At 47.2% G+C, this 15337-nt stretch overlaps 1 protein-coding gene across 8 annotated transcripts in view; it reads left to right on the top strand.

The window, feature by feature from the left end:
* The window catches only part of TENM4 (teneurin transmembrane protein 4), a 741722-nt gene that overhangs the window by 579982 nt on the left and 146403 nt on the right, over positions 1 to 15337 (top strand). For all 8 annotated transcript variants that reach the window (XM_067750497.1, XM_067750495.1, XM_067750496.1 and 5 more), the window contains 2 exons: positions 8883 to 8984; positions 10939 to 11133. In XM_067750497.1, the coding sequence (XP_067606598.1) occupies positions 8883 to 8984; positions 10939 to 11133 (297 nt within the window). The remainder of the gene's footprint in view (positions 1 to 8882; positions 8985 to 10938; positions 11134 to 15337) is intronic.

Below are 15337 nucleotides of genomic sequence, written 5' to 3'. Positions count from 1 at the left end.
CAAATGATGGAACAATATTATTGCCCAAGTATGATACAGTGTGAGGGGCCAGAGCCACATTTTGATGTTTGAATGCCGGCAGGTATGTTTTAAAACCAGAATTTCAATTAACTAAACCAAATTAGGTACCATTTGGAATTTCCTGGCCCTGGCAGCATCCTTTGTGTCGTCCTCACTCTGTAACTGGAGGCAAAAGGAGTGGGATCGGCGTGTTTTCTTACTGGATTGGCAGTTGTGGTGTAGTCAAGGAATCCCTCAATTAGGTGGGAGGAGAAATATAGATTTTAATACTAGCCCTGTCACTTATTAGCTGCAGGAACTTGAGCGAGTTCTCTGTGCCTTTGTGTTCCCATCTATAAAATGGGGAATAATGAAGAGCACCTTCCCTTCCTGCATACAGAGCTATTGTAAGGATCAAATAAAACTATGCAACTGTATGCAGAAATGCTTTAAAAACATCAGGTCCTGCACTTGCCAGTTGTCATCAAAGCCTGATAACTATCAGGTAGAGCTGATAAGGTTCAAGGCGAATGGATGTGTCAGGGTACTTTCAGCTGCCAGAAGCAAAAACACACTCAGCCCACCTCAAGGAAAGGCAGGTGTGGTGGTGAAGTAGTTTCAAAAAGGTTCACAGGGCTTGGGACTAAAATACGCACTGAAAGCCTCTGGGAGCCCAGTCTGCTTCCCAGTCCCCGTCATTCTCTTCTTCTCATGGGCGGTGTGACCTCGTGCCTCTCTCTGAGCTCCCACTCCATTTACCTCTCCCAGCCAATAGGCCAGCTTCCTCTGCGCACTCAGGACTGCGTCCTCTGAACGTGGGCTCCTGCCTGGCCAGAAGAACCTCCCCAGCCCCTCTCTTTCCATCATGTCTCTTGGCTTCCACTCTTTTGACCGGCTGTCGCATTCCCTGGGCACATTTGATTTCAAATACTAGAGTAGGACTCTGATTGGCCCAGAGCCTCTGTGCACCAGGCCACGTCATAGAGCGCTGAGCAGTCTATGAAATGACTCTCCTTGGGTCCCAGTCCAATCAGCTGTGGCCGGTCATCTGGTCTACCTGTGCCTACTGCTTAGGCAGGAACTGTGGGCAGAGCATCGCTCCTCAGAAGGAGCTATGGGTGAAGGATGGATACATCTATAAAGGAAGGAAAACTGTATCCAAGCATGAGAACAAGCACATCTCCTTGGAAGGCCCTTGTGCTCTTGAACAGCATGGCACTGGGCAGTGTCATCGCCACTTGCCGTGTGTCTCAGTGGCCTCCCTGGCATATGCTCACGGAGCATGGCCGCACACTACGCATGTGCAGAGTTCTCTGGGAAAGGCAGCAGAGCCAACTGTGGGGACTCCGGCATCTGTGAAAGCTGCTGCCAACAGCCCCGGGGAGAGAGGTAGGAGCTCTTAGCCAGAAGCAGCCAGTGAGGCACCTGCTCTGTATTCCCATCCCTGTGCCCTTGGCCTCAGTGACTCACTGGAGGCCCCTCTCACCCAATACATTATAATGCGAGGCCAGTTATCTGAGGACACAGAGAGAGGTTTAAAAAGTTGGAGTCTGCCCTTAAAGTAGCAAACTTCCTTTCTCTCCCTCAGGCCATAAACATCATGATGATTTATTTTCTCATCTTTTTCATGTTAGTATAGTTTTCTAAGTAGTGACAATTTGCTCTGATTCATTAGATCACAGGATCTTAGACCTGAAAGATCATCCAAGTCATCCACTGCACCGGGAAACTTCCTGACCCAGAGGAGATGCTCAATGAATGTTTGCTGAATAAATTTAATGAATTTTGTAGATGAAGAGAAAGTTCCTGAGAGAAAAAGGGGACATGGTTAAGGTTGCCTCAGAAGGTAGTGGCAGGAGTAGGATGAGAACCCAAGTTTCTTGATCCAATCCAGGCATGTTCCCTTACACCATGACTCATAGCACTGTGAGATTTCCGATTTGGAAGATGCTATACTGTCTATCTTTAATCTCCCTGCAATATCCCAGTCATTAATTTGCCCTCTCCTGCAGTACATCAGTGACTGAAAATATATGACCTTATAGCTCACATAGCCTGTTCATTTGGCCATTCAACTAACAAAGATTCATTTAAGACCTGCTTTGAGTCAAGGATGACTATTTACTAGAGATTCAGAGATGAATAACACATTTCCTGCCCTCATGAAGTTTACAATATTTAGGTAGATACATATACATCAACAGAAGATAACCCAACATAGTAAGTGGTATTCTCTTACAAAATTCTTTCTTCTTTCAAACCAACTCCATTGCCCAAGGACTATAGGCCTTACTCATTGGACCTAAGTCCAGTTATTAGGACCAAAACAAAAGTCTAATCCTTATTTCCCATAATAGCCCTTTAGTTATTTTTAAGCAGGGTTCATACTCCCTTAGTAAGCTAAAGTCCCAACTCTCTCAAGAATTCTGTATTTGCAATGTGATTTCAAGTTCTCTTAACCATCCGGTTGCTCTTCGATGAACATGCTCCAGTTTATCTTATTGGGCTCTTAAATGTGCCTCCCAGATGTGAACAGCTGAGCTCCAAATACGGTCTGAGAGTGCAATGCAAAGTTGAACTTCCTATCACTCCCTGCATTCTTCTAGACATTGCACATCTAAAAACATAGGACAAGGAAACAGCAGCTTTGCTGGCCACCAGCTGTTCTCTTGAGTCTGACTGTTGTGCCGTGTCCATGACCCTGACCCCTTTCCTCCATTGCACTCCTGCTTAGCTTCTCAATACAACAGACATTACTGAGGACTTGCCTCTTTGGAGAACCAGACATAATGCATGTCTTCAAGGAGCTCACAGTCTCATTGGTGAAATTTGGTTTGCCCCCAAAGAAATAATTAACAAAGAACCAAGACTGAATATAATCAAGGGAACAGTCTTTTTCTTAGATCCCTCCTTGGAGCTGCTCTTAATGGTGGTTGGTAGACTTCTGGGGTAGGACTGAAAAGAGATCTCCCAGTTCAAATGCCAGTGCAGAACTGGCTTCAAGCCCAGGCTGTCAGAGGCTTTGTCCGATTTTTGTCATTGCATTGACCTATACTGTTGCAGACTGAAGGCCTTTGAATCCCATCATCTGCAAAGAAAGCTGGGGCACCTACAGACTGACGCCTCACAGGCCGCAGAACAGCTTTCTAGCACCTGCACCCGCCCAGTGCCAGTGGAGTGCACAGGGGAAAAGTTCGTTCAGGTGTTGTCCTGAGCTGGCCTGTGTTTGGGCTTCTGGGAGACAACAGGTTTAATTTGCTTTGACAGTGCTTTTTCCCCAGAGGAAATTTACCCAAATATCCTGCTGTCAGCACATTCAGCACATTGCTTGTTTGCGTTCCTGTTTTTACTGCGAAGAGTTTCTGTGTGTTTCGTGTGTGTATGTGTGTTTACCCCCAGGAACCCATATTGCCTTGTTTGCATTCATTAGACCAAGTTAGTGTGCTGTTGTGGTTCACAAACGGAAAGCATGTGTGACCTTCCTTAAAACCAAACTACCAACTCTGCCAAGTCGTGGGCAAACCTCTTTACATGCACAGCGTAGCACTATTTGCCTTCAAAGTAACCCTCTGAGGTGGGTGCTATTATTAACCCCATTTCACAGATGAAGAAACTGATGTTTAGAGATGCCTTGTCCATAGGGCTCATAGCTAGTATGGGACTGGATCCCATATTTTGGTCCAGGCCATATACCACAAACTTTGGCTTCAGATAGAACTTTGTTCACCTACCAGATTCACCCTTACAGCTGTGTGACCTTGAGAAAGTGACTTCAGCTCTCAGTCTCCATGTGAGACTGTGAAATGGTGGCAAAAGTACCTAATTCTCGTAATTACAAGGAATACATTAGAATATATGATAGACCTTTCACAGTTCCATTTGAGGGAATGAAAGGGTCTCTGTCAGAGTAACTGTAGAATTAACACCCAGCTTTGCTGTCTAGTTTGTTTCCCTCTCTTCTTTTGGTTGTCGACAACAAACCCAGCCCCGGCTTGAGGATCAAAGGGGATGTAATAGATGTAACCTAGAGTATAAATTTCACCAGCTGTAGACAAGACGATGTATCCAGTCATCCAATGGGCTGCTCTGGAGTCCATGTTCCTTCCTTCTTGCCTGAAGCATTAGCACCCATCCTCCTACAGAGAAGCCAAAAGGAGGCATCAAAGAGTACATCTCTCTTGGCAATAGGTAGACCTTGGCTCTATAAACAAGTGCTTCCAAAAAGTTGCCTACATCCACTGTTACAGCTTAAGGAGAGACAAGAGAAGCAGAGGGAGGAGCTGTAGGTAGCTAGCGCGGGCTTTCATTAGCTGGGACACATCACAGGCGAGCAGTACATGGAGGAGGCGCTGGGGGAGGCGGGGGGATAAGTGCTGGGTGAGCAGAAAAGAGAGACAAGGATTGCTAGTGGGCTCTGACCTCACTCACAACTGGTTCCTTCTGTCTTCGGTGCTGGAATTCAACCTCAGGCTCCATCACTGCAAAGGTTTGCCTGCTCAGAGCAGGGCACGAAGCAGGTGTGCCCACACCACAGTGAGCTAGTAAAGGAGAAAAGCCTCCTCTCCCCTTCTCGTATAACTGCCCCTGTGAAACTGGAGTCCAGTAGGCAATTACACTGCCCAGTAGTCCTCCTTCAGGCAGAATTTCCCTCTGTGGTCTCTCCTTGTTTCCTGCAAAAACGAGGCTCCGGGATTTCAAATAAGAAAAGCAGAAGGTGGCAAATGAAGGCAGGCTTTCCCAGACATCAGCCCTAGACTCAGGAGGACATACTTACCAACTGTGATCATCGTTCACCTTGACATGGCGATGCTAATGATCTGTCTCTGGAAAAGCGTGGTGAGCAGACAAAATGAGGCACTGCTGTGGCTTCACCAAAGGCCTCTATAGTTTCCCGTCTCCCGTGTTTTCTCCAGGAAGGACCGTTGTTGTCTTTTCTTCCTTCTGCAGATGCCCCTTTGTATTTCGAGCAATATTTTGGTCAACATCCAGAGAACACGCCCACTCAGAACACATGTCCAGAGAATGAGCTCAGGAAACATTTAAATTCTGCATTCCAATATTGATGGAAGGAAAAACAAGTTCCTGAAAATCAAATTTCCTAGCAGAACACACTGTTGTGATAGAAAAGCAAAAGCTGGGGGAAAGGCCCCTGTTTTCTACCATACCATACACCCAATTATGAAAACCAGTTATTTACAGGCAGCTGAATTTTTCATTCAGATCTGAGCAGATCTAAGGTACACCTTGTACTACATGAAGGCAGCTGCAGTGTGAACATGAGCAAAGCAAGAAGGAACTATAGGGGGAAGAAACTCACCAGACACTAATTGAAAACATAACATGTTTATGCGATAAAGTTCACACTTCTCCCAAGCTAGTGAGTGTCACTTCTGTACTAGCATTTAGCATAGAGATATCTGGTCACTGGAGACTCATTATTTGTAGGATTCCAAGTGGACCCCAAGTAGTTGAAATCCTTCCAAGTGGAAGAAAAACTATATACAAAAACATTTCATCAAAAAGAAATATTCTCCAAATGTCTCTACTTCCATGTTGCTGTCGTAAAATTATTCCACATCTCCTAAAACGTCTGCCTTCTGACACCAGCAGCCTGGGGCAAGTTTTGTAGCAAACAGGCTTCTATTCTGTCAGATACAGCAACCAACATGATACTCCGTCACAGAAAATATATGTGCCTTACTTTTTCACTAGGAAGACTTTTTGAATTAACAGGTTTGTGTCTTACAGACTTCATAAATCAAAATCTAGAAAGTGTGTGACACTTACCTGCAACTGATCCTATTAAAAACACAGCTGGAAAAGAAAAAGAAAGAAAGATTAGAAAAAAAGAGAGAGAAAGGAAAAAGAAAAAGAAAAAAAAACACAGCTGGAAATTATGGTACTTGTATGAGGAGACATATTTTATACCACTGGGTTTGAGAAGGCCTAGACCATAGAATTTTAGATCTGGAAGGGATCTCTGAGAACATCTAGCCAAATTCTTTCAGGGACGGCATCAAACATTTACTGAGACCCTTCTTTGGACACCAGGGCAAATGTGTAAGTGAATATACTCGGTTTCTGTCCTCAAGGATGTCCTGTCCTCACAGTCAACAGTGTTGCCTATCTGGTGCTTTAACAGGGGTGATGGAAAAATCCCAGGAGTATCTTAGCCTGTTTAAGAAATGAGGAAGTCTTGTCAGAGGAGGTGACATTTGAGGAAACAGGTACAGGAAGATCGAGTGCTGTGGCCAAGGTCCCAGAGCCCTTCAGTAGCAGAACAAGAGCTAGAAGCAGGCCTTCTGCCTCTCTGTCCTGTACTCCTTCTGCAAGACTGCAGGTAGAACCCACCCTCCATTTGTGCCATTAGCCAGTAGCCTAAAGAGAAAATAATCTTGCCTTAAACTTTACTCAAAATTCTTATTGTTAAAAGAATGTTCAGAAGGAAATGTCCGAAGTCATTCTCTGTAAAAACAGTGTTTCGGAAGCCACTCCTAACATAGAGGCTTTAGGGACTTAAAGGCATATGGATTCTCCCAGGCAAAGCCAACGGAGAGCAGAGATGCTCAGGGCCCTGGCTCGTGAGCCTCATTCTGCCAGGTCCCAGGCAGCTTCAGACTCCCTGAAATGAGAACCCAGGCTAGACTAGGCCCTCTCGTTCTTAACTCTGTGTTAGTGTCGTATGCTGCTCAGGATAGCAGAGGGACAGCGCGCGAGGGGAATTTTCCACCCGCTCACAAAAAGAAGCATACATCTGAACCCTTCTCCCAAATGTTTTCAGTCTTTTCCAAGTTGATAACGGCAGACAACTGGGAAAAGACCTTTTTGGGAAATGCACCATGCTGTGAGCACCTCAAAATCCCCCCACCTCTCCCCCACCTATCCACACTCAAGCCATTTTTCAAGCTCACCTCCTCCAGGAAGCCTTCCCTCTGCTAGTTTTACCCCATATCAGCTGCCATTGCATTGCCCTAAGTGATTTCCTGGATTTAAGGCTTGCCCTGTCTGGACACCTTTTCTGCAAGATGCTTATAGAATTTTAGAACAGGAAGCAGTCCTGGGAATCATCTCTGCTATCACCTTCATTTCACATATGAGGAAGGTGAGACCCAGAGAGGGGAAGGAAGTTACTTTAGGTCACCCAGCATGATTCTAGAAGGATGGGCCCCAGAACCAAGTCTCCTTACCTCTAGGCAGAGCTTCCACGCCCCGTGCTGCTGCCTGGGTGACAGCTGTTATCCCAGTCTCCCAGTTAAGCCACAACTTTCCTGTAGGTAAGACTCATGTCTCATATGGTGACATCTCATTTAACAGAGGTCTTAGTCTTGGCTTCATGACTTACACTTGGGAGCTAAGACAACAGGTTGAATCTTTAGCTCTGCCCCACCGCACTAACCTTTTCTCTGCTTTAACTTGACTCTGCTGACTCTCTCGGAGACCTTGGGTGAGTCACTGCCCTCTCTATGGGTCTCAGTTTCCTTCTCTATTAAATGAGACTATTAGACTAGGTGGTCTCTTCAATCCCTTCAAGCTCTGAAAGTCCTAGAATTCGCTACCTTCCAACTGGTCCTTTGCTGTCTTCAGGACTGGCCTCACTGGCCCACACATCTGCCTTGTTCATCCCTGGCGTCTGCTGAAGAGTTAGTTCCTTTAAGGCCCAGATAGCATAGCATCATTGAAGAAGACCAGGGGTTGGAGTCCAGAGGCCTGGGTTCAGATGTGGCGTCCATGACTTAGTATCTCCAGGGCCTTCAGCAAGTCCCTTCATCTCTCTATCAGCCTCCTCATCTTGTCATTTCTTTGTTGTTTGTAAAATAGGAATATTGATACATGCTTGAAGATTTCGTGACAGTGAACTGAAATAACCTTTGTGGAAATACGTGGCACAAAGAAGGCATTCAGGATGTAGTGGCGTCTTCCTTTATTCCATGTCCAGCATTATTGAGAAACGAGCCGTTCCAAATAAAGACTTCCTAGATAACAGGTTTACCAACTGGAGCTACAAAACATTGATTAATTTTTTACTGAAGTCTTTCTGAAATGAATCCTATATTTCCTTGGCTTGTCACCTAGACGATACCGAATGTACAGTGTTAGGAAGAATTAGAGAAAGTAGCATCGCTGCCGAAGGTGGGCACTGATTGGCGATGCTGGGGATGCAGGTACGGCAAAGGGAATGTGAAGGAAAACTCTGACGCATTTGGAAAGAGCTTGGATTTTTTCATTTTGGCAGATGGGGGGCCATTGAAGGGTTTTAAGTCAGAGAATGACAGGATCAGATTGTTTCAGAGAGATGGCTCAGGCTGCTGGGTGGTGAATGAATCAGGGGGAGAGGGGGAGAGGACTCTGAGAGGCCAGCCATGAGGCCATTGTGTGAGCCCCGGTGAGAGATGCTGGGGCCTGGGCTGATAGATGGAGAATCAGAAGTGGGAAGAGACAGATTTGCAAATCCCCAGTAGCTTTATGAAAAAACAAATTCATGGAGCCTCAGCCCATTATGAGAAAAATGTGAAACATAGAAGAGTGTCAAGAAGACCCCAAGAATCTCCCCCATAACCCAGCCTCCAAAGATAACCACAAATGGGTTAAACTATTTTCTCCCAATATTTGTAGCTGAAATCTCTACTGCATTTGTAGATACAAAGTTGATTTATAAAACATTGGTTTAGGCACACATTTTCCCAAACACGTCTCTTAACGTCGGTTGAGATGTACCTCAGTAAGAGTAAATATATCATTTTTAACTTTATTGATTCCTTTCACTGACTGGGCCAGAAGCACTCAAATGTGTGGGTCCTAGTTAACCTGAGGCTGGATTCCCAGGCCCTCTGTTTGGGTAAAGAAGCTTCCGTTTGCAACTCTGTTTCTCTTTTCTCCCACAGAATCCGTGGATAACTGCCCCAGCAACTGCTACGGCAATGGCGACTGCATCTCTGGGACCTGCCATTGCTTCCTGGGCTTCCTGGGCCCTGACTGCGGTCGAGGTGAGAACCCCGCTTGTGGGCTTACAAGGTCCACCCTGCGACCCCGTGGGCAGTTCAGGTCCCACTTCTCCGAGCAAGCGCAGAAATCCAGGCCAGCTCCTGCCTCCTGTGAGAAGGGCTCCCAAGAGCCAGTCCTCTGAAGCCCTGAGAGGGAGGTCCGCAGGCAGAGCCCTGGCTGACCCAGCCGTGTTTTCCATGGGTGCATGACTGGGGAGGTCAGGAAGGAAGGGCAGCCACAGGGAACCCCATGTCCATTGTGAGAACAGGAAGAGCGGCCATGGGGGTTCTTTTAAAAAGTAGATTTCCCCTTGGGGGACCGATTGGCCTTTTGCCAAGCATCTTGGACGTTTGTCTTTAGCGAGTTGGTTTGTCTCTGACCTCGTGGAAGGGCCTGAGCTGCTGCTCCAGTTCCTACCATCTAACAGTGCAGGCAGAGTCTTGGCCGGGGCCACCAAGGGGAGGGACTGGGAGGTGAGCCTGCCCTTCTCCACACAGGACACTAATGTGGCCTCCTGTTCGGGCACGTACGATGCTAATGGTCACCACTACAGGGAGAGTTTAAAGGCTGCCCGTGATCTGCCTGTGCCTTTGGCCTTCATTTCTGTCCTGGAAGAATTAACGAGGAAAATGCCAGGGCAGATCTGTACTCCCGAGAATTGGGCACTTCTCTTGGGGAAACTAAAATGGCCCTTTCCTCTGGTTTCTCTACCTCTTCCCTCATTCAACAGGCATTTGCTTAGTGCCCTTCAGGGCTTGGTCCTGTGCTGGACACTGAGGTTACAACACGGAGCAAGACCCAAGCCCAGGACCTCTCAGTCTGGGAGACAGACAGGGAAATAGACGATGACAAAGCAGTGATAAGTGAAGTACACCTAGAGCGAGGTTAGATGCGGGGAACATCTGTCAGCATGAAAGGGTCTTTGCTTGGATGGAATGAGGACCAGTAAAGGCTCCCCAGATGGGGTGACACTGGAACTAAGACGAGATTTTCATTGGTGGAAGGCAGAGATGGTTTTCCAGGCCGAGGAAACGGCGCCCTCCAAATGCCACGCCGTGGTGCTGCCATGGGGATTCTGCTTGTTCTTCCTGACGTGAAATAGACCCAGTGTGAGACAGCAGAGCCAGCGGCCTTGAGGAAGCACAGCAATTACCTGCTGAGTGTTTTAAAAAGGAAAAAAGCCAGGTGGGAGCAGGGGGAAGGTGGTGCAGAGAGAGGAGTCATACCTTCTAACAAGAATTAGTGTCTCATCCCATATGCACTTAAAGTTAAGAGTCATGTATAAAGCAGCCTTAGTGTGTCTCAGTAAGGCTGGTAGGTACTTACAGCACAGTGCAATGTAATTTATTTTTATATAGTGTCCTTCGTACAGACGATCACAAAACCCTTTACGCTAAGTGGCAAAATGGAAAGATAATACTTTAAAGAGCCAGGTTGGGCTCATCTATTCTCTTATGGGGGCAGCGGCGTGTGGGACTCGAGTGGAGACCTGAAAGGCAAGGAAAGCTGAGATTGGCTGGGTTAAAGATGATAGTAATTGGCCCTGCACGTGAGGAATGGGGAAGCGAAATGCAGTGCTACTAGGAGGGGGGTGCTGGAGGAGGGATGCGGGGAGGGCAGGAGGCCCAGCTGTCTTTTCCAGTGAGCCCAAGGACCAGACTGAAGCCTCCTATCTAAGGATGCTGGTGACCACCGTGCAGCACCAGTAACGTGAGGGGGACGGGGGGAAAGCAGCGTTCAGTGGGCACCAACTGTGCCAGGCCCTGCACTGTACACCTTCACCTACGATTCCTGATGTGTTTTAACTGGAGTGAAATATAAAGCAAGAGAAGCAAACAGAGGGACACACGTGGGAATTGTGGCAAAGCAGCTGAAGCCCAGGGGAGAAGGGGACAGAGGCCAGATGGGGTGCGTGGGGCGTGGACTCAGGCCAGGCCTCCCACGCTGTCTCTGCAGCCTCCTGCCCCGTGCTCTGCAGTGGGAACGGCCAGTACATGAAGGGCAGGTGCCTGTGCCACAGCGGCTGGAAGGGCGCCGAGTGCGACGTGCCCACCAACCAGTGCATCGACGTGGCCTGCAGTAACCACGGCACCTGCATCATGGGCACCTGCATCTGCAACCCCGGCTACAAGGGCGAGAACTGCGAGGAAGGTAAGACCTGCGGGCAAGCAGCTCGGCACCTCGCTGTGAGACAGAGGCCAGCAGGCAGGGCCACGAGGGCATCCAGGGAGCAGAGGGAGCCTCCTGAGCGGCCCTGTGACCCCCCACCCCCAAGCCAGGACGCCTTCGGCAACAGTCACTAACCTAAAGGGAGAAGACAGACGAACGAGGGTCCTGCTCAGCGAGGGGAAGAGAAGTGTGTGTATTGAGCACTTCCTGCATGCAAGCCTCTGTGCTAAAAGCCTGGTGTCATTTATCTGCAAACCCCAGCAGGGAAGGGTAATCATCCCCATTTTATAGTTGAGGAAACTGAGACTCAGGGAGTCAAATGACTTGCCCAAGGTCCCATGGCTGGTTGATGGCAGAGCCAGGTTGGAGCCTAGGCTTTCTGGCTCCTGAGCTCGCTCTCCTCCCCTTTAAGTTCCTCTGCTCTCCATTTCTGAAGTGTGAGTCTGTTGTAGACCTCCATACACTGCCTTCCACAGTCTGACTCCTGTGTGTGTGTGTGTGTGTGTGTGTGTGTGTGTGTGTGTGTGCGCGCGCGCGCGCGTGTGTGTGGCTCTTAGTTGCTCATAAATGTGTCTCCCTCCTTCATAAAGTAAACACATGCCTGTGCAGATCGAGGCTAGGAAGTGAACTGCTGACTTAAGGGTGACATCAGTTCTTCCCGAGAAAACCTAACCAGGTGAGATAAGTAAATACTTCTATCTCTCAAAGAACCTGAGGCCCAGGGAAGGGCAGGGACACGCCCATAGTCATAGCACTAACTGATGGCAGGGCTGGAATTCAGTCCAGGTCTTCTCACCTCAGACATGGTACTCTTTCCTCCTGACCACATGGGATTTCCCGATGAAAGGAGGGGTCTTCTCACAAGCAATAGAGCGTAGCCATCGGGAGTGCACACTCTGGAATTAGATGTAGGTTTGAGTCCTCGTTCTGCCACTTACTGGCCTCAGTTCCCTCATGTGTCAAATGGGAGTTCCTTCCTCAGAGGGTCGTTGTGAGGACGAGATTAAATGACCCACGTGAAGCACGTAGCTCAGTGTCTGCCACATAGGAAATGCTCCCGAAGTGTTAGCTCTTATGTCATTAGCATCATTCTGGGGACTATTGAAGCACATTTCTTGTTTCACCGCACGCACTGTATCCAGGGTCTTTTGAAATGGCTGGACTTTGAAACCGATGGACGATGTTAGTAGTCATTACCTCCCACTGTCCACCGTCTAGGGCCCTGGCACCTTCTCCAGCGGGTGGAGGAGGCTCCAAGGAGAGCTAGTCTTCTAACCCACTGGGGATTTAATGAGTATCCCCTCCTCAAGGCATCATTTCCCCTAAAAAATGAGAGAATATAATGGGCCCATTTTAAAAGAGTGGGGAATGGGAAGGGATTAGTGTCTGGAAAGCATCCATCACCTCTCAGAGCAAGGGCTGTCTCTAAACCCCGAGTGTGGCTGGAGGTCCTGATTCAGACCTATTAGCTTTGATGCGGATTACTTTGGGCTGTCTGAGCTCAGCAAGGAGCCCGGCCCCTGAACAAAGGGACTTGGCTTTCTCATCCTGACAATGGTGACCTTCCTCTGCTTTCCCTTTTCATTTAGTCACTTGAGGTGAAGACTCTCTGAAGGAAAGAAAAACAAAGGGGAGATTCCTCCTGAAGCAGTGGGGCTGTCCCACTCCCCAGCCCCACCATGCCATGTGGGCCAAGGAGGGGAGGCTGTCCTCCTGATCAGCCGGTGCCCCAGACTGCAAGGTCATTTACAGAGAGAAAGAGAGAACCTGTTTAGCAATTTGATTTACATTATTATTTGAAAAGAAATGTTTTCACTCCTGCTTTCTTTCCCGAGAAGGGCCATCTGGTAATGATTCCTCTTATTATTTCTGTTTCTCTGGTGAAGCATCCTTGCACAGTCCTTGTGTTTATGGTGGGGGTTTCTTGGGCCTTCATCCTGTCCCCTCTCCTCCCTTCCATTCCCTCTCAGTTCTGTTCTAACAGGTTTCACTGTGTTTATAAAACACCAGCTAACAAGCTTACGTTTTTCTCTCTCTCCCTCTTCCTTCTTCTGAAGTTTATTGCCCCGTTTTTGGTTTTTTTTTAACATTTTTATTGGAGTATAATTGCTTTGCAATAGTGTGTTAGTTTCTGCTTTATAACAAAGTGAATCAGTTATACATATACATATGTTCCCATCTCTTCCTTCTTGCGTCTCCCTCCCTCCCACCCTCCCTATCCCACCCCTCTAGGTGGTCACAAAGCACCGAGCTGATCTCCCTGTGCTATGTGGTTGCTTCCCACTAGCTATCTACTTTACCTTTGGTAGTGTATATATGTCCATGTCACTCTCTCACTTTGTCATAACTTACCCTTCCCCCTCCCCATATCCTCAAGTTCATTCTCTAGTCAGTCTGTGTCTTTATTCCCATCTTACCACTAGGTTTTTCATGACCATTTTTTTTTTTCTTAGATTCCATATATATGTGTTAGCATACGGTATTTGTTTTTCTCTTTGTGACTCACTCTGTATGACAGACTCTAGGTCTATGCACCTCACTACAAATAACCCAATTTCATTTCTTTTTATGGCTGAGTAATATTCCATTGTATATATGTACCACATCTTCTTGATCCATTCATCTGTTGATGGACACTTAGGTTGCTTCCATGTTCTGACTGTTGTAAATAGAGCTGCAATGAACACTTTGGTACATGACTCTTTTTGAGTTATGGTTTTCTCATAGTATGTGCCCAGTAGTGGGATTGCTGGGTCATATGGTAGTTCTATTTGTAGTTTTTTAAGGAACCTCCATACTGTTCTCCATAGTGGCTGTATCAATTCACATTCCCACCAACAGTGCAAGAGGGTTCCCTTTTCTCCACACCCTCCCCAGCATTTATTGTTTCTAGATTTTTTGATGATGGCCATTCTGACAGGTGTGAGATGATATCTCATCTTTGATAAAGGAGGCAAGAATATACAGTGGAGAAAAGACAACCTCTTCAATAAGTGGTGCTGGGAAAACTGGACAGCTACATGTAAAAGTATGAAATTAGAACACTCCCTAACACCATACACAAAAATAAACTCAAAATGGATTAAAGACCTAAATGTAAGGCCAGACACTGTCAAACTCTTAGAGGAAAACATAGGCAGAACGCTCTATGACATAAATCACAGCAAGATCCTTTTTGACCCAGCTCCTAGAGAAATGGAAATAAAAACAAAAATAAACAAATGGGACCTAATGAAACTTAAAAGCTTTTGCACAGCAAAGGAAACCATAAACAAGACCAAAAGACAACCCTCAGAATGGGAGAAGATATTTGCAAATGAAGCAACTGACAAAGGATTAATCTCCAAAATTTATAAGCAGCTCATGCAGCTTATAACAAAAAAACAAACAACCCAATCCAAAAATGGGCAGAAGACCTAAATAGACACTTCTCCAAAGAAGATATACAGATTGCCAAGAAACACAAGAAAGAATACTCAACATCATTAATCATTAGAGAAATGCAAATCAAAACTGCCCCCTGTTTTTTAAAGCCTGAGGCACGCCTCCGGCAGAACGCTTAGAGGGAGCTGGGGGAGGGGCAGAGGGGCCCACCTAAGCCTTTTGCAGTGAAAAGTGAGCCGCTGTGTTGTGGGTCCTGAAGCGAGTCTGATAGCTTGTGTGGTCACTGAAGCGTGGAACATTTGGGGAAAAGAGATGTGTTTGCAGCCTGGCCATGCAGGCCCCATCATTTCATTAATGGGCCAAGCGTCTGCCAGAAATTTTGGCTTGAATGGCAGGGTCTGCACAGGAGAAAAAAAAAAAATGTAACTGCTTGGCACCTCTTCTGAGAAGAAACTAAGTTAGACAGTCTTCTACCCAAAGCTGCCCACCTCCCTGCCAGCTTCCCCTGTATTCCTTCAGCTCCCCGACCCCCGGCCCACTGATCTTCCCACGTTATACACAGCTCCCTGCAAAACAAATATCGTTAGGGAAACTAACCCAGTGTGAGGGAAAGAGACCATTTTAATCGCACCCTAGGGTTCCAGTCTCCCCAGAGGCCCCAGAAGGGGAAGGCAGATGCGCAGTCTGTGTGGGACCTCTTGGGCAGAGGGTCACTGTGGCATAGGTAATGGCCCTAGGTGTGGGAACAGCAGGGACAGCATTCTGGCAGGAATCTCAGCCAGTTCAGTCAAGGTTTGCTAGA

Source organism: Pseudorca crassidens, chromosome 9 (assembly GCF_039906515.1).
Source record: "Pseudorca crassidens isolate mPseCra1 chromosome 9, mPseCra1.hap1, whole genome shotgun sequence".
In the NCBI taxonomy this organism is placed as follows: domain Eukaryota; kingdom Metazoa; phylum Chordata; class Mammalia; order Artiodactyla; family Delphinidae; genus Pseudorca; species Pseudorca crassidens.
Note: the sequence above shows the minus strand (reverse complement) of the source record. Positions and strands in the feature narration are given on the sequence as shown.